We start from the raw sequence: 25,225 nt of genomic DNA, 5'->3' as shown, positions 1-25,225 counted from the left end.
CACGGGAGCTTGTCGTCCTGGCAGTTCGGCCTGGCGAATGGCGTGCCGCGCGTGAGATTGGGTTCTATCTAGCGGAGGTGAGCAGCTCGGCAGAAACTTAGATCGTTGGGCCCCCGAGCTTCCGTGCGTTGTGGTGTGATACTACGGATCGATTGAAATTTAGCCTCCGGGCAGGAGTGCGTACAACTGGGGTTTTACCCCGCTGCCTTTCCCAAGGTTTGTATTTATACCCCTTGCGGCCACAGATATTTCACCGACTGATGTTGGCCTTATTATGAGGACACGGGCCAAATTCTCCCATCACGACAGAAGGGGATCAAGAGCTACACTCGAACTAAGAAGACCAACATGGCGACCCAGCATGTCAGAAATGGCCTGGTGGATGATGAAGAGAAGGGGCACATACACCGGACAACCACTGGAGTTACCATATCCCCCGAGCTTTTCGAGAAGCTGTACTTCTCGCCGAAAACTCCCCATGTCGGCGACTACAACAGGCGATTTGCGAATCCCACAGCTCTCGGCTTCGTAGGGTGAGTCAACACTTGGCGGAAAGAGCAAAGCGTTTTTTGGTTACATTTTCGCTGATGCGTAAAACTAAATAGCTTCGCTATATCCGCCGCTACTTTTGGTATGGTACTGATGGGATGGGGAGGCTCGTCTGGGCTGACACCTGTCGCGTGAGTCCTCTGGTGCTCAACTTGCAATGAGCGCTCACTTACACACAGCCAACAGCGGAATATTCTTCTTCACCGGGCCCGTCCTCCTGACATTCGCCATGATATTCGAATGGATTATGGGAAACTTCTTCCCAATGATGGTCATGGCGCTCTTCGACGTCTTCTGGCTCTCCTTCGGCGTGCTCCAACTGCCGACCCTCCAGCTCGGTGCCCCATACGCCACGGATGCTGACCCGACAGGGGCCTCGGCTCCTGCCTTCAACGCGGCCATTGCTTTGTACCTGCTTGTGTGGGGCTTTGCTCTCCTCACATTCTTCTTCTTCACGTTGAAAATCAACGTCGTCTTCGCTACGATATTTGGCCTGGTGACGACCGCATCTTTCGTGCTGTCCGGAGCATACTGGAAAGTGAGCCAAGGGAATTTTGATGATGCATTGAAGCTGCAGAAGGTGAGTACCCGAGCATAAGACACGCGACACAAGCCACAAGCCAAGCTTGGAAGCTAATCTGTCGAATATAGGCTGGTGGCGCATTGATCTTTGTCGTTGCCCTCCTTGGCTGGTACTCTACATTCATTATTATGAGCGCTGAGATGTCCGTTGGTTTCTTTTCCTACATTTCCCCGTCCGTTGTGTTTTGGAATGTTCAAAAATGCACCCCTTTAGGTTCCGTAGCAGGTGATTAACACGCATCAGGAGAGTACCAATCAGTCTACCGATGGGCGACCTGAGCCGATTCTGGCCCTCTACTAACGTCGAGATTACAACGGAGAGCCGTGATCATCATGATTAAATTTGAAATCCGTGGTTGTAGGCCAACCCGTGACCGGCCGACTTCGTGTTATATTTCAGCTGCCCTGAGGCGCTGTCGGAGAGGTTATGGTGTCTTGGATGAGCGGACTCCACGAGAAATGGGCTGCCAGAGGTGAGGTGTATAGTACAAACAGTCGTAGTAGGAGATGATGGGATGTGTTTGTGTGTTTTTATATACCCATAATCTGTGCAATACAAAGACTCAAGTTTGAGGACGGCGGCCACACTAGGGCATGAGCCGAGCCGAGGGGCACCGTTTTCACGTTGTGCATCAACTCGCATGGGCACCTGGAGACCGTCACTTCCACGGGATACGGAACTAGCAGTGTGTTTGTCTTCGAGTAGTATCTTAGAGTTCCTCGGATGAAAGCGAGGTTTGTGACTGGGATGCACCATCACTCTCCCGACATAGCGCCTTCCAAAATTGTGGAGTTCACTGTGAATTACACCTAGTAGTCTCAAACCGAATCATTACAGGCTGTCCTTCTTCAATTTACTAAGGTTTATGTGTTGCATCACAGTTAGAAAGGGAGGCAATATTGTGTGCTCGTGCATCCTTGAACCTATTTACACTGTACGCCTAGCATTCCGTCTAATTCCATGTCTTTCCCGAACTTTCCCATGACCGATGTCCATACGTGAAATACACAGCTAAGGATGCAGAAGACCAGGTGTCCCAAATTCGGGTGAGCCAAGCATGCTTTCACGCATTAATGAGCACCAAGCCAATCGCCACTGTACTTGATAACCGCATAAGCTTGTAAGTGCGCCGCTATAAACATCCTCGTGATGGACATGAGAGCAGTAAAATCACCACAGCAGCGCCGAGCACCAACAAAATATCAGAAAGCCCAGATTTAATCTACATTATTCTCTCTGAGCCCAAAAGTACCCCCCCCCCCCCATGACCAGATTCGTCTTGTCGTCGTCAATCTAGTTCATGTCATTATGGTTCCCCTCCCGGGCCCTAATTCTTAGGCCTGTAGGGAAGCATCCCGAGACTCTTAGAAATCCCAACCGCATTTGGGGTTCTCTTGACAATACGGACGAACTCTCCAGCATCTTTGCAATGCTCCAACATTTCAGCCAAGGGCCCATTCGCGAACTGGCCGAGACCCTCCAGCTTGTCCTCCAAGTCCGTATGTAAGAGAATGAACTCGGCCTGTCTCGCCCGTGTCAACGCAACGCATAGACGATTTGGGTCCTGCAGATGATTAGTGACCCTAATTTCAAGGCGTGGTTAGCAGTTTATTCCGTCTAAAGGCAATGAGAAGTGGACTTCCTTCTTACCAGTCGCTGACGAAGTCAAGAATTACCACGTCCGCCTCGTGGCCCTGTGATGTGTCCACCGTCCGGGCTTCTACGACGCAACCGTAGAGACCTGAGGGGGTTCTCCTCTGGTCGTTGATCATCTTCCTGTATTCGAGGACTGCCCGCTTGTAGGGGGACATGATGAGGATCGTTCCCCGATCTCGGTGGTTCGTCTGTACGAACATCGGATCCTTGATCAGCTTAATGACTAATCTTTCCACCCAGTCCTGGTGGGCCCGGTTAAACAGACTGCCTTGAACTCTGCTCTGTTCGCGGTCAAACTCGGCGTATTCTAGAACAGTAACCAAGCGGGAGACTTGGGGGCCCTTATTGTTCTTCATGGCCATAATGTACTTCTGGCGGAGGTACTCAGTACTCGGTGGGATGGCTCCAGGGGCCCCTGGTCTGATTGCTGGTATCATTTTGGAGCCGTAGAACATGGTCGAAGCCGGCTCATGGAGATTTCCTCTTGCACGATGATTTATAAGGAGCGAAGTCATATTCGGATTGCTGTTGAACGCCCGCTCCATTGTTGAGGTCCTGAGCTGCAGGACATGTTTATTGATGTTGGGCCTTGATCCATATGGCTTCGTCTATGATATAATTAGTATTAGAAAATACAACACCTTCGCGTTTCTTCTGTAGATTCACAGTAAAGAATGATAAGGCAATGCCTCCGCTCTTGTATCCAAAAGCAATTTCAAGCCATACATTAGAACGTACCTGGCGATGATCTCCGGTGAATATCCATGCTACAGGGTTGAAGTTTGCGATTGGTATCATAATTGAGAGCTCCCGAGCATGTGGTGCTTCATCAAAGATCACCAACTTAGGATCGAACTTTTGGAGTGAGCGCGAGAACTTTGCCGCCGTGACGGGCGTCGTGACAACAACATCTACGACTTTGAGGAAATCATGATAAACCTGCCCGACAAGATGATTCCTCAAAGCCTCTAGGTCGCCGTTTCTGACACACGAGAGGTTCTGGAGGTCGATGTACGAGGTGTCCTTGTGTTCCTCATAGAACGCCATGACCGCTTCTTCAAGCGTTGGAGCCGTGCGGTTCGCCTTTTCATCCTTGTAGTGAGATTTTGAGCGAGGCCCTGTCCTCATAATTGGGAGACTGAGTTTTCGAAGTTGCATTTCGCTGCTATTGTCTGCCTCTTTGTCGTACTTGGCCAGTGGACCATCCTTGTCCTCAGAGGTCTCTCCCTGCTCTTTGCGTGAGATGCGGTAGTAAAGTTCCTGTTTCTGAGTTTCCAGCAGATTCTGAGTAGTTGAGTTCATTTCGTCGCTCCAACAATACATGCGGATGACATTACGCTTGAGTCCCAACTTTTTGAACATCTCAAATAGCTTGTTAGCGACGTCAGTTGCGCTGCGATTAATGTCGATGAGGTAGAGGACTTGGTTCCGCGATGGCGTCGGGCTTCCTTGAATTACCAATTCGTGCTTGCTTTGTAAAGCAGCTACAAGGCATAGATTCCAGTGAGTTTTACTGCTGGTGAGTTAGTAAAGGAACACAAAACTTCACATTTCACCTACCCTGCCCCAGGTCCACCAGCCACAAAGCAAATGCGGTTCGGAATCTCGGAAAGCCCGTTTTTGTATGCTGCTTTCTGCTGGGTGTTCATTGCTTCGAGCATTCTCATCAGCTCCTTGGGGACAGCATCTGGTCTTCGAAAGGGATCTGCCAGGTGAGGAAATGTCCGAAACAGAGATGAGTGACTCGTTGGCCTGAAGTCCAGAAGGAACCTGAAAGCAGCTCTGCGATAATTCATTGCTGGTGAAAAGTTCGCTGTGTTAGGGCCCAAGGTCTCAACAAACTTGTTAAGGGCATTGAGCTCCGCATCTTTCGTAGAGTTGGACACCCGAAGCTCGAAGGTGATGGGAACTTCAAGGCTCTTCGGCCGAGGAATCCTAGAAAAGTCTTGATCGGCAATTTTGGGGCTTATGATCGTCTCGCACGGGAGTGATGTCTTCGTTGCAACGGTGACCTCAAACGCCATGCACCTTTCCCAGTAGTCGTCCTTGACTCCCCAAAATGAACATGGATTATCCACGCGACTGGCTGGTCTGCAAAGAAAGCGAGTATTCCGAGAGAACTTTTTTGGTCCGTCATCTTCATTGTAGCTGTACTTGGGCCGTGGAAACTTCATTGTGCAATTCTCCCCCTCCTTGGGTAGCATCGAATCATCTGGTCCAGTCTGAACCAGGAAGAGTATGTCTCTGTTGAGACCATCGTCGTGAAGAATGACGATTGGCCAAGCGTAAAATACTTGCAACTTCTTGTTGAAGCTTTTGATCCCCGCCTTCTCCCAAACGAACTCCGTCTGGGTTCCATTGCCATGTCTCTCCGCAAATTCAGCCGCGTTGTTAAAGAGGTACCGGGGAGGATGCGGGCGGACTTCCGGTAAGTCGCTAATGGAAATGTCAGAATACCTGTCGCCATCTGACCAGGACTCCATATCGGACGACGCCTGAAAAACTGTTAGAAGTGAGGCATTTACAACTGTTGCAGACATACCATTTCAAAGTCCAAGGCTGACGCGGAAAGAAAAGGCGATAATGAGCTGAGACCAGGAGTCAGTGTAGAAGGTTTGGAGTAGAGTAAATCGAAGATTGGCGTCACTGGAAGAAGGAAGGATAGGACAAAAAATGGTGCATTACGAGGAACGAAGTTTTAAGAAGCCTGACAGGACCTTCGCTGGGAAAAGCTTCCAAGTTGCAAATGAATTGGAATTTTGAACTTCAAACTGGAGGCAGGTAGCAGGACGAGGGATCTTGTAGGACGATTTTGAGGCTGAAGTCCGCGAAATTGGTTCTGTTTTTGCCGACAGCAAATCGAGGTTGACAGAATTCTGCGTCAGTTGATGTAGGCTGTCGTGAGCCAAAGCCTGGAAGAGGAGGGTGCTGAAAGTCAGCCAGAGACAGAAGAGGTCGGGATGGGAAACCGTCAGCTGGCCAGGGCAAGCGAAAGAAAACGAAATTGGCCCAGGAGGAGCAAGGCTTACTTAAAAGGGTTTGAAAGATGTTTGGCCAAGCATAGATGGCAAGAAGATCTGTCAGGTCTCAGTGAAGGAAATCAGAAGAGCACAAGGAGAAAATGGCGAAGCTGTCTGTCGTACGTTCCACGGGATAATTGAAGACTGAGACGTATTCCCAGACGAATCGCCCAGCTTCCGGCGGCGATCAGAAGGTAATATTGTGGCAGAGTGTCGTTGGGATGAGGTGAAAGGGTCAGCTCCAAAATGTGTACGCAGAGATGGGAAAGGTCAGATGAAGAACTCGAGGAGGTATTCACCATGAGCTCTGCTGCCATCCCACGAGAAGCAGACAGTGAAAAGACGTGTCACATAGAGGAAGTCAAAGCATGTACATCTAATACAAGAATTTGGATGTTCATTCAGCTCTACGATCGAGTAAGCTCTGGTCAGCCAGTCATTCCATCGTCAAGCTCTGCCACACAGAGGGAAAAGAAGGTCCACCAAGGTCCACCAAGGTCCAAACATAAATGCAGCACGTTCCGTCCAATCCATCCATGCCATCAACCACATCGCCCGCCTTCATCATGTGGCCCTGGAAATCTTGTGCAATCAAATGCCATCTTGTGCCTTCCACATACACCGGATGATTGCGTCCATGTCCATTCTCAAGTCCCGCCCCGAGCCCTGTTTGCACTCGCCTTCACATATGCCTGAAGACTAGCTGAGACCAAGCTGCAATGCCTTCTTGACCATCTCAAAGGAAAAGTTCTCGCCAGATATGGGATTTCCATCATCATATCCATCTCTTGCTTCCTTTCCAGATTGTGAATTGGATCCGACAGAAGTCGAAGAGACTTCAACTCGTCCGTCGCTCTGTGGCAGAGCCAGTGATCGAGGGACAGACGGAAGCTGCCGGGGCACCGCGGACCGATCGCGCCCAGAGCTGGCACCGTCTCGCTGCAGAATGTAGCTCTGCGCCAATTTGTCTGTTTCTACCCCCTCCACAGTGATGATCTGCCCATGGGCCTTGCAATGATCGTAGACCAAGTCGACATATGTTCCGTCGAAACGACGGCGCCCGTGATCAAGCCCTTCGGTCCCAACCATAGCCCTCTGCATGATGAGAAGCTCAGCTTGCTTCGCGCGGGTGAGCGCGACACACATTCGATTCGCGTCATCAATATGGGGCGTGGCCTCTGAATGCACAAGGTCAAAGATGACTAGGTCGGCAGAGTGGCCTTGAACCGTGTCGGCGGTACGCGCCTCTACTAGGACCTCGCGATGGTACCCTTTGCCGGAGCCGCCAGCTGTGCGGTGTTCTCTGTCCAACTCTCGCATCAAATCATTAATTGCCTTCCGGTAATTAGAGAATTGTGCTTTGTATGGTGTGGTGATTATGATACTGCCCGGTTGATTGTCTGTTGAACGGAATTGCCGATCTTGCACCAGATCCCGGACAGCCCGTTGGATGACCCAATTCAGATGACCGTCATTGGACTTGCTCTTTCCTGTCGATGAATTCATTGTGGAGCCTTTGACATGGACTAGCAAGCGAGGAATCGAGAGCTCTTGATTCATGGCCAAATTCTTGCAGTACTCGAGCAGATGCAAAGTGGACGGTGGGAACCTCTCATGTTTTTCAAAAGCCGATTGAATTTGACCATCCCAGAAGATATCAGAAGATAGGAAGTGAATATCACCACGAGTCTGGTGGTTCAATGACAGTGAATGTGTATCCGATGTCACATTCAGGCGTCTCTCGATCATGGAGGTCCTGAGTTGATGGACGCACGGATTCCACAGATCCCTTTTCCCATACGATCCAACGTATGGTTTAGTCGTCTCACAAGTTCCAGTGAAAAGCCAAGCTTGTGCAGACGGAAAATTGGCGATAGCAACAAGGGTGGACAATTCTCTTGCGCGAGCTGCGTCGTCAAAAATGACTAGCTGCGGGCGGAAATGCTCCGATGCATGGGTCGCAATTTTGCTGGCTCCAACAGTTGTTGTAACCACGAAGTCAGTCCGAGCCAGTACTGCTCGGAACAGGTTATACCATTCTTCCTGGCGAAGCTCATATTCTCTTTGATCTTCTGAGTCAACAGCTTCCGAGTCCAAGTTGAGCAGTCCAGACAGCTTCGGGAAATCCTCAGCATGTTTGGTCAGGTATTGTTGAGCAGCATCCCGCAGTGTCTGGGCGCGACAGTCGCCACTACCCCCCTTGCAAACCTGTGGTATGTGATCTGCGCGATGTGTTGGAAAGCAGGCTTCAAACTTGGAATCAGAAGAGACTTTGCCGTCTTCCTCAACCTGGAGATAATTCCGCGTGTGCCAAGCACCCTCGTAGTTAAAATTGTAGGCTCGCAAGATGAGCAAGTCCCTGCGGCCGAGTGTTTTGAAGTGTTCCACCACTCGTGTTGCGAGAGCGTCAGCAGGTCGATTGGCTTCCACGATGAGTAGGATGGGGCCGGCGGAAGACGGTGTGTGCTCGGTGACAGCAGCATGCGGTTCAGCAAGAGGCGAGTGCCGCGAGAGTGCCAGGGCAGCAATTGTTAGCATCAAATGCGTCTTGCCCACGCCGGGGCCGCCGGGGAAGATGCCAATTCGACACGGAAGACCTGAGAGGAGAGTTCTGTAGGCCGCTTTTTGGTCGTCGTCGAGATGCCGGTATAGTAATTTCAGACTTTGTGGAAGCTGACTTTGGTGACCGTCAGGATCATGCATTTGCGGGAAGGCTCGAAAAAGGTCTAAGCTTTCGACCTCCTTCTCAAAACCCCTGATGTAGGAAAACGCTCTTTCAACACGACTGCCAGCGGATGCGGACATCGCTGTCTTTAAAGCATTCAGCTCCACGGACATGGTGGTGTCTGAGACGTCTAACCACACATGAGCTTCGAAAGATTCCTCGTCATTGAGGGTGATACGAGGTCTGGGACCACCGACATGACTTGCTTCCAAGGTACTTATGTCCAACTTGCTTTGGAACTTCGCGAAAGGTGAGGACTGCTCTGTCGATTGTGTACGCCAGTTCACCACGACTTTGAAAGTGGCGCAATTGCTCCACTTGGATCCGTCTAGGTAGATCTTGTCGTTTGGATTGTCGACGCGGACCCCCCTGAAATACTTAATGCCCAAACGTTTGAGGCTTTGATTGTCTGTGGCTGTAGTGCTTCTGATGTCGTGCGCGGAGGTCTTGGGGTTGCGATTGTGTTGAGCAAAGTCGATGTTCTCCGGGTCGTGCACTGGAATCTTGACAGCGAACGCAAGGTCACATGGGTCCCCAACCTTGGGAAAAGACTCGTGAAGTTCGCGCAAAGCGACGATGACAATGCACTGTTGACGCTCGACTTTGACAGGTCCAGCTCTCCGACGTCCTTGCTTGTTTGGGCCGCACATGACCAGCCAGCATTTGTAAACACTTCGCCGGTTGAATTGGGAGATTGCATTGGCCTGAAACTCGAACTCTTTCTCCGTCCCATACCGGTAGATATCACAATACTGCTTTGCATCGTCAATCTTCCATGATGGGTCGGGCATGTGCCTTCTGAGCAACTGGTCGGTGAGCTTAGGCGTTGACTTCATTGACAAGCGGAGGTTTGACCAAAGCTTGTCATCCTCCTCGCAAATGGGTCTTTGTGCTCCGCTCGCATCGACACTCAGCTCGAGCGCACTGAAATGCGGCTGTCTTTGGTCATCCGAGTGCCGAGGCACCTTGACTTGGTATGTGACGAAACTGCCGTATTCATGGCCCCTCAGTAGGATGGTGGGTGAAGGGTTTTCGAGACGTGTCGCCTCCCACCACTCGTAGTCGCCAATCCGAATGTGGCAACAATTTGCTGCTTCTGGATGAAGCTCGTGCGCATCCGTGATCACAACTACGATCCAGTCACAATGGCGACGTTCTTTCGCCCGACATTTGACAGGCCAGCACTCCAGATTGAGCCTTTTCTTCTCATTTGCTTCATTGAAAGTTTGGATCATCTTGGACTGGACTAGATGCCACAATGGCTCCGAGGATCTGTCGGCCGGGACCTTTTCGACTGTCGCTGGTGACATCTTAAGTTAAGTCAGTTGGTAGTTAGCGGCTTTGCTGATCGTTACAAAAGTTCCAAGAACTGGAGAAGATAATGATTAGTTTAAAAAGTGCCTGTGTTCGAGGGGGCAGACACTGACCGCAGCCAGAAAGGCTCGCGCCGACCGCCTCGACTGGCTCTAAGCAGGTCACGAAGAGTTGGGAGAGAAAGATCATGCTCTGCGATCATCTCAGGGCGGGCTGAGTCGACGTGGGGCAGAACGCACGCAGGGCACCCTGAGTTTTGCTTAAATTGCGCAGGGAGGAGATAAGATGGCCACGCTGAGGCAACGAAGGTCGAAGTTGGTGTAAGGATGGTCGGGATGATGCAGATGACAGTCAGAGTTTAGGAGTCTTGGCAGAGACTGAAGACGGACAAAAAGGCAGGTGTGGCTGCCTGAAAAGGACGAGTTGCACAGGAGCTTGGACGCGTTCGACGAGGAAGGAGGTGGTAGGTTTGCAGTTGATTCGCTTTCGAAGCTGCCTGGGGCACAAGTGTGGGCTTGAGCTTCGATGGCTGCAGGGCAGCTGCTCAGGTGGCAGGACTTTATGAGTGAGAACAAAGAAAGCCTAGATAACCTTCAACGACTGTCTTTTGATGCCAGTGAGGTGCCCATTGCTTGACGGTTGTGTTGCCTGGGCTGCGAAATAGACCAAGGACGACAGCTCCTGCCTGGAGCTTTAACTTCAGCCTTGTACCAGGCAAAACCACTCATAAAAACTCGGTTCAATGGAATGTTGGCCACTGGAAGCTCCTCATATTTTGCCGATGTTATGAGTCCTTAGCACAGAGCCACGGAGCTCGAATTGCTCGGCCACAACTCACCGGCTTGTTCTGCCTGTGATTCGAGCCGATCATTCCGTGTTGCTAATGCCTTACGCAAGGTAGTATGCATAAGGCCGTGCAAGATACTTGCGTCCAATCTTATTGAATCCGGAGACCAAAGAAAGCCAAGTCGAGAAGCGCTCCCCCTTCGAACGATTCTTCAACATCACTTCAACCAGCCAGTGGTGTTGCCCGGTACACTATTGAGCTGCCCAGCATGGTCACCCACGCCATCGCCAGTCACAGATATCGAATCTCTATTTACTCAATCACGCAGCGTTGAAACAAAGCAGTCAAAGCTCTGAACCTTGGCAAGATGCTTCCCACAGCACTAGGAATCTTGCAGAGCATGGTAGCTCCCGAGTAGGACGACCTCCAACCAAGCCATTGAAACATGGCAAGATCTTCGGACCCCCCCCCCCCGCTCCCATGTCCTGCAATTTTCAACAACTCGGAGAATGTGTAGGAAGCCCCGAAGATGCCTCCATCTTGGGCACACATCAATTGGCAAGAGCAGTCAGGCTAAATATATGTGGGCTAGGATTCCCGAAGCCCTGGTTGCCACTTACTGTCGAAGCTGGCGGCTTGAATCGACATGATAGATCATACGGATGGAGCAGCAGCCTGAAGAGAAGTCGCGCTTAAGATAGTCTCTTATGGAACGAACATTGCGATCATGAGATAATATCTTATAGGAAGTCCTCTCATGGAATCCCTTCCACCAGGAAAATCATTCAGAGGATAATTTTCTACGGGATAACTTCAAACCTAGTCTAGGATAACCTACGATAGGATAACGTCTCACTTCTTATAGTATCACGGGTTGTAGGATGACCTCTTCCGGGGTAACGTATTGCAGAGCAATCCGTCTCCTCCTGTGGGATAACCTGCTTTCGGACAACTTGCTATAGGATAGTTTTTAATGGGATGCCCTCTCCCATGGGCAGCAGTGGTGATCATTGATCGGAAAGTCTCAAAGAATGAAAGATTCCGGTCGAAGATCCAAATCATCACCGCTTATCTAGGTCGACCAGATGTTTAATTTCGTATCATTTGTTATAATAGAACGAATCTCATGCCTGCCACTGTCGCAATTCACATATGCACTTAGCCTGCAGTCTCGTGATGGTAACCAAAAGCATATTCACCCACAGTAAGTAGCCCAATCTCGTGCCCAGTCAGTCTCCCAACAGGACAAATGTAAATCTTGCAAATCTTAAATGCTGATACGGAACGATTCCAGTCTTAGCCCAAGCCTGTATGTAGATTCCACTGAGCCTGCTCCAGAGCTTTCAGAACTCCAAGAGCTGTTCCCCAGTTACCCCCCACCTGGCAGCGCAACAGCTTTGACGGCAGCACCTGCACACCGAGGGACACAATCATCAACAAAGGGCTCTCATTTGCAAGTATCATTCGCACATAGTTTGCCTTCTGCCTTTCAAGGCCTTCGAGAGCCATTAAAATGTCCACTCCCATCGGAAAGCTCGAGAAGACGATCCACCGCCGCGAGGCCGCCCTCCGAACGCGCGAGGCCGAGACCGCGTCGCGTGAGGCTGAGCTAGAGCAGCTCAAGCAGTCACTCGAGATTCTCGAGTGCGCTCGCGACGACATTCGAGGCGCCATCGAGGACGCTCTTTCTCCCGAGCCTACCACCACTATCGCGCCAACCGACGTTCTCGACATCGCCCTAGAGGGCAGCAACAACGCCAACGGCCCGTTTGCGAGCGGAAACATTACCGTCGAGGAGGCTATCAAGCTCGCCCTCACCAGCATCAAGAGCGACCTGGGCCCCGAGGGATTGGTCAAGATGATGATCAAGACCGCTGTCGATGTCAGCCAGCTCGGCGCCGAAGCCGTCATCAAGGTCGCACTCGAGACCGTCCGAACTTCCGACCTGGAGACCAGCGATATCGTTCGCACTGCTCTTCAGACTGCCAGAGGTTCCAAGTACATGTTTGCCAGCGACATCATTACGCCTACCGTCATTACTGCCATCAAACTCGGCATCGAGCCCACCGTCATCGTCAAGGAGGCTTTTATAACTGCCATGAGGGCCGAGCCCACTCGACTCCGAACTGGCGTGCTCACTACCCTGGGTTGTGCTGTCGGAATGGGCATGAGTAGCAATGGCATCAAGGGTATCATGGATGGCTTTGCCAAGGAGGTCGAGAATCGTGAGATGCGCTCGGCAAGCCGTGCTGGTATGTCAAACGTCTTTCCCGCTTCATCTTCACAACTTTCCCAGTACCTCTTGCCTTATGCCTTTCGTCCTATACTTCTTGAAGCTTACTTGGTCCTATTGCCCTGCCTCTAATGTGTCTCATAACATGCCTTAACTGGCTGAGTTCATTTCACGTTTGACTTCATGCGACTACTAGTCCGGCCCATGTTACTCTGGAAACTAATAAAACGTTACGCAGCAATTGGAGGGCCTCCCGCGTCCACTGTCACTTCTACTCCTCAGCAACCCAATCCCATGCAGCCAAAGCCATCCCAGCCAAGCATTCATACTGGCGCTGCTAGCAGCACTATCAATCCTGCAGTCAATGCGCCAATTCGACTGCCTGGGGAGACCACCTCTCTTCGGCAACTCTGGACAACAGTTGCCGAATTTACCAGAAAACAAGCAGTCACTCTACCTGCCCAAGGTATTGACCCGGAGCTGATCGCAGCTTATAATAAACACCAAGCAGCCCTGCTGCGTGCCCTGGGTATTGACCCGGACGCAGGTCCCCAGGGTCCACCAGCCAAGCGGAGTGCCCCTGAGGGCGGCCAAGATCAAGCGACCGGAGCTCGGGCCAGCAAGGTGGTCAAGTTGAACTATCCTCCGCAGAACCGGCAGGACCGACCTCAGTGATTCTGAGCAGCAGAGATATGGGGCCCTTGTTGTTCAAGGCAGGTGACACAGTTCAATATCCTCGAGCCTAAGTTCTTGGTCAAGACGGATATGAACTTTGCAGTACGGAGTTTGGGAAAGTTGACAGGCGGCTTGATATGGCCATGAGAAATCCTCTTGGCTGGGTCCAGCGGTGGTGATGGCATAGATAATGATGTTTCACTTGGATTGTTGTACTCTGGCTTGCCAGGACATATTGGCTGCAGTATTGGCGCAGGTACAGTTAGAGCTTGTTTCTGCATGGATCATTTCCGCTGTATGCTTGTAAAGTCAGTGTAAGCCTACAGAAGGTCGATTTGCCAACGTAGTCAACACATTTACCACTTAATTCTGGGCCTGTTTTATCAGGCAGTAGCAAATGCACAATGTAAACCGGCTGGGAGACAGCAATTCAGCATTCCGCCCAAATGTGACACTTTAATTCGCATTGACAAGTCCCACCAAACAAGGCATGACTGAGGACCTTGCCGTGTCCATACAACCCAACGGATATTGGTATGCCCAGAAAGTTGCTCAACTTTTCATCTAGTCTGCTCATGTTTCCTGGTCGCCAGCCACAGGAACGTCCCATCGGCTGCCACTCCCCCCAAGTCAGTGGCACTTCTACGAAACAATTTTGAACGGTCTTTGTTGTTTTGGTGCCTTGGAAAACTTCTTCAGACAAGCACCCTAATCCAAACTTTGGATCCCCCTCTACTTGCGCAACCCAACTGCACACCACCCACCTCAAGCTGCCCTTCATCTTCGTCCCGCGTAAACGCTCAACACGGGCAGCAAGAATCCGACCACATTTCTGCATACCAGAGCAGAGATCCTCTTGTCCTGAAACAACATCACCACCGCGTCTTCGACAATGTCGCACATCGCGAGGCTAAGAGAAGAGTTCGACGCCAAGGAGCACGAGCTTCAAGAGCGTGAGCAGACAATCGCGTCGATCAGGCAGGTGACAACGGAGCTCGAACAGCAGAAGAAAAAGCTCGGCGAGAAAATCATCTCACTTGACAATCAACAACGTGAGATTCTAGTCCTGCAAGACCGTCTTGATGCGCTTCTCTCGCTCGAGCCCACCATCGATGCCGCCATGCGTACGAAATCGAACACTGAGGATGTTGTCAAGCATGTCGTAGAGAATGCCATCCGATCCGATCACATGACTGCCAGCGAGATCGTACAGAGCACACTCAACACAGCCATGGGTTTCAATGGTCGCACCCGCAGTGACAACCTCGACGATATTTTTATCGACTTGATCGACGGGGACGACAGCCTCAAAGCAGCTATCGAGTCGGCTATGGAGAGGTTTGCAAGCGTCAACGACGTGGTGACCCATGCTCTAGTTACTGCACTCAAACTTGGCCCCAACACCGTGGGCCTCAAGAGAAGAGTCATTGAGACAGTTGTTACTGTGCTGGGACCCACGAAGCGGCAAGCGCCCGAGGGGAGCCAAGCTCGACAAGCTGCAGTTAGTAACATCATCATTCCTCAACGACAGCGATGAGTATGGGGCTTACAAGTTATTGCACAGGATCAGCGACGATCACGACGCGATCGCCGTCGTCAGGCCCAGATGGACGCAGAACACGGTGACATTAGCGAAGAGTCGTGCTAAACTGCCGGCAGAGTCCGGTAGATTTGTGAGTGGTAAGAGGTGTCCCTCGTTCGCAACGTTCAGTAAACTTGGACTGATCCAAGCTTCAGGGTAGAATTCAGAGTGAGGAGGTTCCCGGAATCTCATCCTACCTCGTCTTTGATCAATTTTCTGCCCTGGACGACGCCTACAGCTTGGCTAGACAGCACGCGAGAGCAAAGCTTGAAGCGCTTGACAATGACGAGGATTGAGCTATGTTTCAAAACCGGGAGTGCGGAAATAGAACATGCGCTTTACGACATAGTGTAGCCCGGGATTCAACCGCATTTTCTGAGGAGGACCTGCAGTTTTGATAGGCACAATTACCTAATGGCAATGGTTAGCGAGAGGCAAACGCATTACCGCTTAGAACAATTCTTTCAGCCATGCTTGCGCCATACAAGACTTAGGTCCTATTGAAACAATGACTATCAATGTTATTCAACGCTCCACCAAATCGTCGACTTCCACACAACTCTAGTCGCGGCATTCTGGTCAAAACTCTCATCTCATCTTTAAACTGCACTCATTGGACGGAGCAGACAATACGAGTTCACCCCGTAATTCATTATACATGGAAAGATCGAACGGAATGGTAGAATAACACAATGGGTGGCAACAATAGGAAAAGCTCCTGGTATCGCAGAGCTCATCCACAACTCTTTAGGTATTTAAGAGATTTCTCCCCAGCCCCTTTCCTCCTCAATTTCTTACTCTCCTCAGCTTGATATCTCTTGAGCTCCCAGGAAGAGCAGCTTTCGATTACCAAGACGATAACCCTGTCCTCGCCATACTGCTTGCCGCGCAGACCGACATCAACAGCAACCATGGCACTTCCATCCAAGGCTTCGCCTCTGGGGCCGCGAACTGCGCAGCCTTCACGTCCAGCCACATCAACTACTGACAAAATCAACGCCGAAATTCGGGCTCGCTCGGCAAAAAAATTCAAATATCAGCCATGGCTGAAGAAGAAACCAGTCCAGACAAGCCAGATGCTGCGACTGAGACGGAAATATTACGGAATAGAGTTGCACTTCTACTGGCAAGTGCTCAACGCCAACGTGATGGGCAAGAAGAATCGCTCCATCAACAAATTCTTCCTCGAGCCCATGACCGCTGTCGCCACCAACAACCCCGCCTACGACAAGATCGTCAAGACGCCGATGGATTTCGGCAAGATCAGAAGAAACTGGGACCAGGGCGTGTACGGCGGCCATGCGTACGGCCTGGTGAGCGACTTCGATCTGATGATCGACAATTCCCTGAACTACTACCCCAGGGGCCACCGAATTCACAACGCTGCGAAGAAGCTGCGCAAGATCTACGAGGATGAGTGTGCCGAGTGGTCCAGTTGGATGAGCAAGGCGATCACTATCGCCAGAGGGGACGGACGGGAGCTCTCTAAGAGCCTGGTTGAAATGGAGGAGGGTTATTGATGGGTAGTTGGGTGGAGTATCGTGCCCAGGCGGCTCAGCTGTGGAACTCGAGCAAGAGAAACCATAAGTCATCGACAAAGAGCCATGAAATTCAACTAGCCTACTCTTCCTCTTATCTTCCTCAATGTGAATGCTCTTATCCGTGTTTCGGGGCTCGCCAGTGCAAAGCCACTCGACAGCCGCTTCACACGCAGGACCCATTTAACAGAGGTGTCTAAAACAATGCAGGTTCTTTGTCTTCCATGAGCTGACCGCTTTCATGGTCTACAAACGACCGAAGGATAACGCATAGATGGAGAATTGATACACATGAGATTGGGCTATGTGGCATGAAATTTTGTTTGGAATATGCGCGCTCCCGCTGCCTACTGTCAACAGTCTTTGCCCTTCTTTGGGGCCAAAGCAACTCCGAAGTACAGCCCTGGATGAACTCGCTCGCTGGAAGTTGGAGTATTCTGTTCCTTTGGATTGGGCTTGCGCATGTGGATCGCCCTTGGACGGGTTAGTCCTGGAAGATGATTTGCGATCATGAGGCAGAGAGAAGAATTACAGTTTAGTAAGACTGCGTTATTTTCTGTCGGCTTGCATAAAGTGTGAAACCCACAGACGGGGCAAACTATTACCTATCAAAGTATCTAATGCTTCTCATGGAGCAGATGACCAAGTGAACGCGAGAGTATCGACGCTAGCCACAAGACTACCACCCACCTAGATCAATGCTAAGTTTGATTTCTCCCTCAATTCTTGGAACAATGAAAATTGATATTAAGCCGCCAAGACTCGACTGGTGAATCTGCAGTGTCCTGGTATAGTATACAAGTCTCCGGTACGGGTCGAAGGAGGCACCGACACCGTCGGCTACCCATTCGCCCATGTCTCCGAGACAGTCCTTGGCACTACCACAAATGAATTAATTGGTTGAGAGTCGCCAAGATTGATTACAGTTGAAGAAGGATTTCCAAAAATCCTGCTGTGCCGTAATTCAAACATTGGGCATGCGCTTCTAGATCAATAATCGTAAGATTATTGGTGCCATGCCGCAAAAAAAACAAAACCAAAAGGGGCATAAATCATCGGAGCGTCTTGGACACCTGAGATGCCTGGCCATGAAGCCCTTTTTTCCAGCGTCGACGAACCTATTCAAAAACAACTACTTGAACATCGAAGGCAGTAGCATTGTGCTCGCTGGACCATCTTAACTTGATAACCGCACTCTTCAGCATATCCTCGGCGAATACAATGACCCTACTGGACTTTCCTCTCCGGCGTATCAAAGGCCGGTTCGTGCCGGAGCCCCTACCCCTGCCAGACACATTCAAAGGACAGACAGTCCTGGTCACAGGAGGGACAGCAGGCCTAGGTCTAGCGGCCTCTTTACATTTTGCTGGCCTTGGGGCTGATGTGATCATCACCTGCCGGACGAAGTCCCGTGGCGATGCTGCCAAGAAGAAGATTCAGCGTGCTGCGCCAGAGTCTCGTGTATCTGTGATGGAGCTCGATATGGCACGGTACTCCTCCTGTATAGCCTTTACTGCGGAACTCAGGAAGGTTCGTCAAGGACAAGGAGGCATTGATGTGGCCGTGTTGAATGCAGGTGTGCTCAGTCCTCGCTTTGTTGCTAGTCCTGAAGGCTGGTGAGTGTCTTGAGAACTTTTTTCTTTCTATGAATCGACGTTGAACCGACCACGCCGCCTAATGCGATGCAGGGAAGTGACGATTCAAGTCAACACACTCAGCACAATCCTTCTTGGAATGTTGCTCTTGGACTTGATGAAATCCGAACGAGGCAACCGAAACTCCCCAGCACGCGTCGTCTTTGTAACATCGCGAAGCCACCTTTACCCGGACATAAGCCACTGGCAGGAATGGGCAGAACAAGGAGGTATACTGCGGCATTTAAGTGACCACAAGTACTGGCCAGCACCGTGGAAGCTGCAGCAGCCCAATTATGGTGACAGTAAGCTACTAATCATGTACGCAATCGAAGAAATCTGCAAGCAGGCATTGGGCCCAGATGGCGAGTAAGTGGAGACCAAGGCATAAGAATCATCGTGCTGGTAGATTTGTGACTGTACTAATGGAAACAGACCACAGGTAATCGTCAACAGCGTGTGTCCAGGCATGGTTAAAACCGATATTGGGCGCGCCGTGGGGGATCAAACGTGGGTCATGAAGCTTCTCGTCTCGCTGTATATGAGTCTGGGTGGGAAGCCCCCTGACTACGGCGCCAGGCACTATATAATGGTGGCCTTACGACCTAAGGAAGAGCATGTGAGTGGACAAAGTCCGATTGGTGTAGCTTGTGAAAGAGTGTGAGCAGTCTGACCAGACGCGTAGGGGCGGTTCTCCATCGCGTGGTTGACTCATGAGCAATACCTGAGGTACGTCAATCCTAATCAATTCATTTCAATGATAGGCCTGAAACATTTCACCTTAGGAAGGCAAGCGTCAATGTCACGAGTGAAAACGCAAGAAAGGTTCAGGCTTTGGCATGGAAGGAGATAATCAGGGAGCTGAGTGCCAAAGTTCCAGGTCTCGAGAGTCATTGGCTTGAAAATCTGTGATTGGTAAATATCTCTCGTCGAATTCATGTACATCAGAGCCAGAAGACAAAATTGAAGATCAGCGGCAGAATCTTATTTAATGTGAACCATTGGCACCATTCTGCCCGTTCGTTGCACCATTCGAGAACTCCTTCTGCCACGGCAGCGGCTCGACAGCGATCTTGATCGGACCAATGTCCCCACCTTGGGCGCGCCTCTTCTGCCACGCATCAATGTCTCTGTGATCGACAAAGTTGCCATGTAGACCGAGCTTCAATTTCAATGGCAGGTGCAGCACAGCTAGAGGACCCTGGGCCAGATTCTGCGCGTCAAAGATGGCTACGTCGTTCCTCAGCTCATCGAGCCGGTTCACGAGCGCGATCAAGTACCCTTCGCCTTCCGCTCCATTTTCCTTGGGGATGAAACTCGGCTCCTGGACTGTTGACGTCGGGCCGAAGAAGTAGACGTCCTCCTTTCCCTTGGCAAGCGCGTTGTCAGGGTCCCAGGTGTAGTGGCCGAGGGAGTTGAACAGCCCGCCTGCCGGCGGCCCGCATTTGGCGAAGTCGTAGGGCTTCGTCGGGTCGACTTTTGCTTGCCAAAAGTGAGTGTATTTCTTTGTAACCCAGCGGTCATCAATGCGGCTGAACTCCCCGTTGATGTTCCACACGAAGGCCGGTGTGATGCGTGTCTTGGTCTTGGCCTTAGGATCGAGGATCCAGCGCGTGGTTTGGCTGTTGAGCTGGTCTCGCTTGGATACCTTGGCTGGCTGTGACGGAGTGAGCTCCTCATCTGGTGGCCACCAGAAGAAGACATTTCCGTCCGCAACTGTCAAATCCACTACGACGTGGCCGTCCTCGTTTTCGTAGCAGCCTGCAATGTGGCCCTGGAAAGCTGGTGAAAGTTAGTTTAGGGCACCACCAATACATAGGGTGGGTGACTCACCGTTGTCGGCTCTAAACCAGATGATATCCTCACTTTTGCCGTTTCTCCTAGGCACGAGACCGTACCACTGGTCTTCATTCGGATCCCATGCAAATTTCTCACCACCCCTCTTCATCCTGTCGAGGTTGACCTTTAGAGGCGTCAACGGCATGACAACATAATTCTTGCTCACTCCGATGTCATGAATCATGCCGGCAAACGGCGCCTTGTAAAATGCTTCTTCAGTCTTTTTTCCATCGGCATCTATCGTCCACATAATGATATCAAGACTGCCGTCGTTACCATTCCCACCAGCCTCATAGGCAAAGCACAACATCTCGCCCGTCTCAGGGTCGAATTTGGGATGCGCAGTGAACGTTGGCGACTTGATCTGGCCCTCAAAGTCGTACCTCCCCAGCGTCTCGAGCGTCACAGGGTCCATCGCGAACGGCGGGCCATCCTCCTTGGTGGCAAGAAGCATCCCTCGCCAGAAGGTGATGTTCGTATTGCTCGCCGTGCGGATGACGCCCTTGACACTCTCATTGTCTGTGAACGGATTCCGGTACCTGCCGAACAGGCTCCGCCGCGCTGCGGTCTCAGCCTTGTACCGGTCTGTCTGCACATACCGCTGCTTGAAATCCGCGTGGCCGTTCGCAATGCGGATGGCTGTCACTGCGCCGTCGCCGTTGAAGTGGACATCGTCCTCAAACAGTGGTGGGAACCGCTGGTCCGGCTGGATGCGGTAGAATGTCGCATTAATCTCTTTGGGGATGCTCCCCGTGACTTCGAGGTCAAAGACGTCGCCTTCAAAGCGAGATGGCTTGTTTATGCCACTGAAGGTTCCGGTCTCTGGAAAGGTGGTTGCCTCCCCGGGTCTTGCCAAACGGCCGTCGGCATAACCCTTGACGGTGGGTGCGATAGCGAAGATGTGGGCCATGATGCAGTATATTGAGCTTATTGTGAAAACTTGTCACTGCCTCAAGGTTAGTGGGACACTTCCTATGTTTATAAACATTCAGTGGCGGCTAGCTTTCACACACGTGCAGACCTACGCGCGGTCGAAACTGAGGTCACATTCTCGCCGGGCCTTCGAGAAAGCCCGCAGAGCTGAGACGCCGGAGTCAACTCCCCGTGACAGCGGCATCGTTCCCGAGAACGACTTGTGCGGCGGCTACAAATGCTTCGTTACTGCAGGCCGGATAATCTTTCCCATCTGTCAGGTATTATTGATCATCCTTGGGTGCGGGGTCCAAGCATTCATGTCTGCGGCAGTTGGAGGGGACATGGAGCTCTCATCCCTGAGCTCCAAGCCTAAGAGAGTGTCAACTAGGCGTAGAGTGCATGAACGCGCCCAGTTTCCCCACATTGATTCTTAATGCGGAGCATCTAACTGGATTCCATTTCACAAGGTAAACCCGTAAATCCGCGTGTCCCACCATTGACATTGCCTGAGGACGCTATGTGTATGTGTATAGAGACGGTCTGGTGATACTGATGTGCTCAGGGGAGATAAGTAACTACCCCCGTAACAATAGATGCTGCAATTCAATCATATTTGTAACCAGAAAAAGAAGTTGGCATAGAGATTAAAGTCTGAAAAATCAAGCCCCGTTGATTTGCTTGTTCTGGATCAGCTCAGGCAAGATCTTGGTGCCGGGCTTCGACTCAGCCACTCCCTCCTCTGCCCCTTCGCGCGTCTGCCCGTCAGGCAACTTCAGCGTCAAACACTTGTCCGAAGTGTTCACATCCTGACCCCAATTCGGCGCCCTCAGGTCATCCTCATTAATCTTCTTGCCCGTAACAGGATGCGGGTAGTGGAACGGGATGACCCTCGTGTCTGGCCAGAGCATCTTCTGCTCGAGGATCTCATCCGGGCCCAAGGGGTCCTCCGGGTAGGTCTTGGTCGGCCACGGGATGTAGTTCTTCTTCGTATGCGACCACCCTGATTCGAATTCCGCGTGCCAGAACGGGAAATACCGATCTTTTATGTGTTAGCGATGCATTATGGAACATTCAACCGACGACATATGGGTAATCGTAGCGGAGGCCGGGGGATGGGGGGATACATACATCGGAATAGCTTCCACACGCCGTTCTCTTTGAGGTACTCATTTTCGTAGAGCCCGCCCTCCCACCACTGGACATGCCCGCGCGGATGCGTCTCGTTTACCGAGTCGTGCGTGCCGGCCTGCATGAGGGCTCGCATACGGCACCAGGCATGCGTGCCTGTGGAGTCCACATCCACGACGTCTTGCATCATGATATGGTCGAGGAGGAAGCCGTGCACGGGACCGTTGCGGCCCTTGACGAAGGTGTTTTGGAACCGGCCCTGGTAGAGCCGCTTGACACCGGCTTTGCCCCGGTAGCGGGAGCCGAGGAACTCGACGTACGTGTCCGGGTGGTCGGCGAACATATCGACGACTTCGTTGTAGAGGCACTTGTCGAGGTAGTAGCCATACTTGAAGTGGGTCTTGCGCACTTCTGCTTCGTCTTGGAACTGTCAGTACAAGGTGAGCGACTTCTGATCATGATAGAATTACCTGCCACCCGTGACACTTCTTTCTGCAGAGCAGCAACCTGCTTCTTAAGTTCGGCTAAGTCAGCTTCCATGATGCCAACCTAATGAATGAAGTCTATCTCGACGGTGTAGTGTTTTCTTCTTTGAGTATTCTTTGCACGGAAAGGACGATCTCAATTCTTGATGAGTCTTGTTTCTTCGTCAGACCAAAGCGGGGAGTTTTATCTCCTCTTAGCTCTCATATGCGCCGTACCCATTCAACCAGATTGACCCCCTGCTGCAACATGATCAACATGGTGTGGAGTGGTGGGGCATCTGCTGTCTAGTTCCCGTCCGGGGTAAAGATCCACCTACAGGGCTTCTCCACGGGGTAAAAGACACGAGCGGCTGCTGTAGAATGCGGGGGATGGGGAAGAGGAAACCAGCCAACATGCTGGCAATGCATGTTGGCTCCTCGGTAAGTTCCTCTGGACCTACGATGCTACCTCCTTCCGGCCTCAAGTTTTTCCCGAAGTTGACCCGTAACACATCTCAACATTGTTGTGGGTCTGGCTATTAGGTCATGTCTCAGACTACCAATAATCGTCTGTATGCCAAGCTCGACTCTTAGTTAAAGTCTTCCGAGCAATTGTGAGAACGAAATGTGGAATCTGGCCAAGATTAAAAACAATCATGTACAAACGCAGGCCTAGCACTTGGCGGAACAGGTAGTACTACTCAAGAACGCTCGGAAGATCACCCATTAGTAGACTAATCAGCCGTTGGGGATGCTCTACACGATAGCCTCCTATACAGTGACAAACTCTTTTGGGATAACGTTCTATAGCATAATGCCCTGTAGGATAACTTCCTGTGAGACCACCTTATGTGGGATAATATCCTGTGGGACTTTCTCCTTCATCAACTCCGGGTGGGACCTCCCGGGAAGATCTTCTATGGGATGATCTCTTGTGGGATAAAAGCTTGTGGGATGATCTTCTGTGGGACAACCTCCGGCAAGATGACCGTATAAGGGTTAGAAGCCATACGGGGCTTCGCAATCATCTTTTCGTGTTGTTCCAATAGTGCAATTGGGACAGTACAAGGATCACAAGGCTTGGCAGTGTCCGCGAGCTTGGTTCGAAATATATACAGACCTTTCTGTCTCCATGTACCACACATATCTAGCATCGACTTACTTCCGAGGCTTCAAGCACAAGGCCCGTTGGAGGAAGCCCCAAACAGACCTCGGCACGTACGGTCCAGCGTGTAGCCAGTCAACCTCATTCAGACACCAGGTCTGTGGGCCCACCAGCGCAGCCCAGTCAGCTCATTGTGGCTGTGGAGGCAGGTCGTCCGCGTTCACACTGAGCTCCAACGGCAAAAGAACATCCTCCACCATGATATCTTCGAATGTGGGACCAATTGGCCTTCCAGGCTCCGAAGTTTTGTTTTGGCTGCGGCCCCTGAACCACTCATGGTCGAGGAGTTTTCTGGCCGCCACTTGATCCTCCGGACCATCGGAACACCTGTCTCAAAAGATTGACCGCTCCAGGAAGTGCGTCAAGATCAAGCCTCCTTTTCACCGTGCCCAGATTAATAAGCTCACGCGATGGCACTGATTGCTTTCTATGGCTGCCCGCTGTTTCAGCAAGAGACTTACTTGTCCTCTTGCCTGGTTCCACCCATTGATCGGGATATGAGCCACAAGCTTCACAACCGACGATTTTGTACAGAATGTCCACTGTGCCATGCGCCTCAAATTCTTCCTGTCGCCGCTCTTCGAGCTTTCTGACCTCCCAGAGCAAATGGAGGTGAGGATCTGAAGGTTGGTGAAGGCGGTAAGGTCTGTATTGGGCTCTACAATAATCACGAATCGCGACCTGAGTGGTTCGGGCATGGGACCCAGAGTGCCCTCGAGCTCCTCAAAACTGAACTTGTCGGAGACTTCAAAGGGGGTGGTTCCACACAGTACTTCCGCGATGGTGCATCCGAGGGCCCACATATCACTCCCGATGCTGGGTAAAGAGCCGAGCTCGCTCTGGCGTTCCGGTGACGCGTATTTGTCCGGGATGACCGACGGCTTTATGGAGTTCTCAGCCTCGCAAGCAACTCCGAAGATGATGATCGCGATCTCCTTGGTAATGTATTTTGTCCTCCAAGGTCAGCAAGAGTGGCTCAATAGCATGCTACGGCGCATGAGGGCCACATCTCGGCTCACCAGGACAGTCTTCCACCGTCACTACCTCGTGGGTTTGAGGCTCCGGTAAATATCGTGCGATCTCAAATTCCGTAAGATCTCTCAGTTTTGTTGTGAAGAGGATGTTGGACGGGTGGAAATCTCCGTGACAGAGTCCACGACTCATCCCCTTGACAAGCTGAAAACAAATGTCTTTGAGCAACGGAACGTTGTTCCAATTGAAGGTGCGTGACCCGGTGACGGGAGGGCCCAGCAATGGCATGATGATGCAGAGATGCTCTCCGTTAGGGCCATGCTGGATGAACGTTTTCAAAGGCATGACGATATGGTTATCCCATGCTTCTTCAGTAGACACTCCGCCCAGCATCTCTTCGATTCCGATCTCTGGCAGTTTGTGTGACTGCTTGGAAATGCCATCTC

At 51.3% G+C, this 25,225-nt stretch overlaps 10 protein-coding genes across 10 annotated transcripts; 5 read left to right on the top strand and 5 right to left on the bottom strand.

Moving 5' to 3' along the window:
- Positions 1-348: 348 nt before the first annotated feature.
- Positions 349-1,472, top strand: J7T55_009825 (uncharacterized protein; the record flags this gene model as incomplete). Its single annotated transcript, XM_053143780.1, has 5 exons — positions 349-533; positions 606-680; positions 736-1,129; positions 1,201-1,304; positions 1,376-1,472. The coding sequence occupies 5 exons, from the start codon at positions 349-351 to the stop codon at positions 1,470-1,472; spliced, it is 855 nt and encodes a 284-aa protein (XP_052993344.1).
- A 987-nt stretch (positions 1,473-2,459) lies between these two features.
- Positions 2,460-5,333, bottom strand: J7T55_009824 (uncharacterized protein; the record flags this gene model as incomplete). The annotated part of the gene is made up of 5 exons (XM_053143779.1): positions 2,460-2,715; positions 2,783-3,396; positions 3,527-4,259; positions 4,349-5,283; positions 5,331-5,333. The coding sequence occupies 5 exons, from the start codon at positions 5,331-5,333 to the stop codon at positions 2,460-2,462; spliced, it is 2,541 nt and encodes an 846-aa protein (XP_052993343.1).
- Positions 5,334-6,507: 1,174 nt separating this feature from the next.
- J7T55_009823 (uncharacterized protein) lies at positions 6,508-9,768 on the bottom strand (the record flags this gene model as incomplete). The annotated part of the gene is made up of 1 exon (XM_053143778.1): positions 6,508-9,768. One exon carries the CDS (start codon positions 9,766-9,768, stop codon positions 6,508-6,510), a length of 3,261 nt encoding a protein of 1,086 aa, XP_052993342.1.
- Positions 9,769-12,147: 2,379 nt separating this feature from the next.
- Positions 12,148-13,542, top strand: J7T55_009822 (uncharacterized protein; the record flags this gene model as incomplete). The annotated part of the gene is made up of 2 exons (XM_053143777.1): positions 12,148-12,886; positions 13,106-13,542. 2 exons carry the CDS (start codon positions 12,148-12,150, stop codon positions 13,540-13,542), a joined length of 1,176 nt encoding a protein of 391 aa, XP_052993341.1.
- An 892-nt stretch (positions 13,543-14,434) lies between these two features.
- Positions 14,435-15,420, top strand: J7T55_009821 (uncharacterized protein; the record flags this gene model as incomplete). Its single annotated transcript, XM_053143775.1, has 3 exons — positions 14,435-14,880; positions 15,005-15,215; positions 15,292-15,420. 3 exons carry the CDS (start codon positions 14,435-14,437, stop codon positions 15,418-15,420), a joined length of 786 nt encoding a protein of 261 aa, XP_052993340.1.
- Positions 15,421-16,035: 615 nt separating this feature from the next.
- Positions 16,036-16,644, top strand: J7T55_009820 (bromodomain protein-3; the record flags this gene model as incomplete). The annotated part of the gene is made up of 1 exon (XM_053143774.1): positions 16,036-16,644. The coding sequence occupies one exon, from the start codon at positions 16,036-16,038 to the stop codon at positions 16,642-16,644; it is 609 nt and encodes a 202-aa protein (XP_052993339.1).
- Positions 16,645-17,883: 1,239 nt separating this feature from the next.
- J7T55_009819 (uncharacterized protein) lies at positions 17,884-19,208 on the top strand (the record flags this gene model as incomplete). Its single annotated transcript, XM_053143773.1, has 5 exons — positions 17,884-18,278; positions 18,351-18,665; positions 18,732-18,915; positions 18,982-19,025; positions 19,082-19,208. The coding sequence occupies 5 exons, from the start codon at positions 17,884-17,886 to the stop codon at positions 19,206-19,208; spliced, it is 1,065 nt and encodes a 354-aa protein (XP_052993338.1).
- A 76-nt stretch (positions 19,209-19,284) lies between these two features.
- J7T55_009818 (uncharacterized protein) lies at positions 19,285-21,045 on the bottom strand (the record flags this gene model as incomplete). The annotated part of the gene is made up of 2 exons (XM_053143772.1): positions 19,285-20,078; positions 20,130-21,045. 2 exons carry the CDS (start codon positions 21,043-21,045, stop codon positions 19,285-19,287), a joined length of 1,710 nt encoding a protein of 569 aa, XP_052993337.1.
- Positions 21,046-21,709: 664 nt separating this feature from the next.
- J7T55_009817 (uncharacterized protein) lies at positions 21,710-22,718 on the bottom strand (the record flags this gene model as incomplete). Its single annotated transcript, XM_053143771.1, has 3 exons — positions 21,710-22,089; positions 22,179-22,605; positions 22,656-22,718. 3 exons carry the CDS (start codon positions 22,716-22,718, stop codon positions 21,710-21,712), a joined length of 870 nt encoding a protein of 289 aa, XP_052993336.1.
- Positions 22,719-23,935: 1,217 nt separating this feature from the next.
- On the bottom strand, positions 23,936-25,172 carry J7T55_009816 (uncharacterized protein; the record flags this gene model as incomplete). The annotated part of the gene is made up of 3 exons (XM_053143770.1): positions 23,936-24,115; positions 24,269-24,761; positions 24,937-25,172. The coding sequence occupies 3 exons, from the start codon at positions 25,170-25,172 to the stop codon at positions 23,936-23,938; spliced, it is 909 nt and encodes a 302-aa protein (XP_052993335.1).
- Between the last annotated feature and the right edge of the window lie 53 nt (positions 25,173-25,225).

The sequence above is a fragment of the Diaporthe amygdali genome (genome assembly GCF_026229845.1).
Source record: "Diaporthe amygdali strain CAA958 chromosome Unknown NODE_15_length_991109_cov_64_707514, whole genome shotgun sequence".
NCBI classification, from domain to species: domain Eukaryota; kingdom Fungi; phylum Ascomycota; class Sordariomycetes; order Diaporthales; family Diaporthaceae; genus Diaporthe; species Diaporthe amygdali.
The sequence above is the reverse complement of the archived record's forward strand: the minus strand, read 5'-3'. Positions and strand labels throughout refer to the sequence as shown.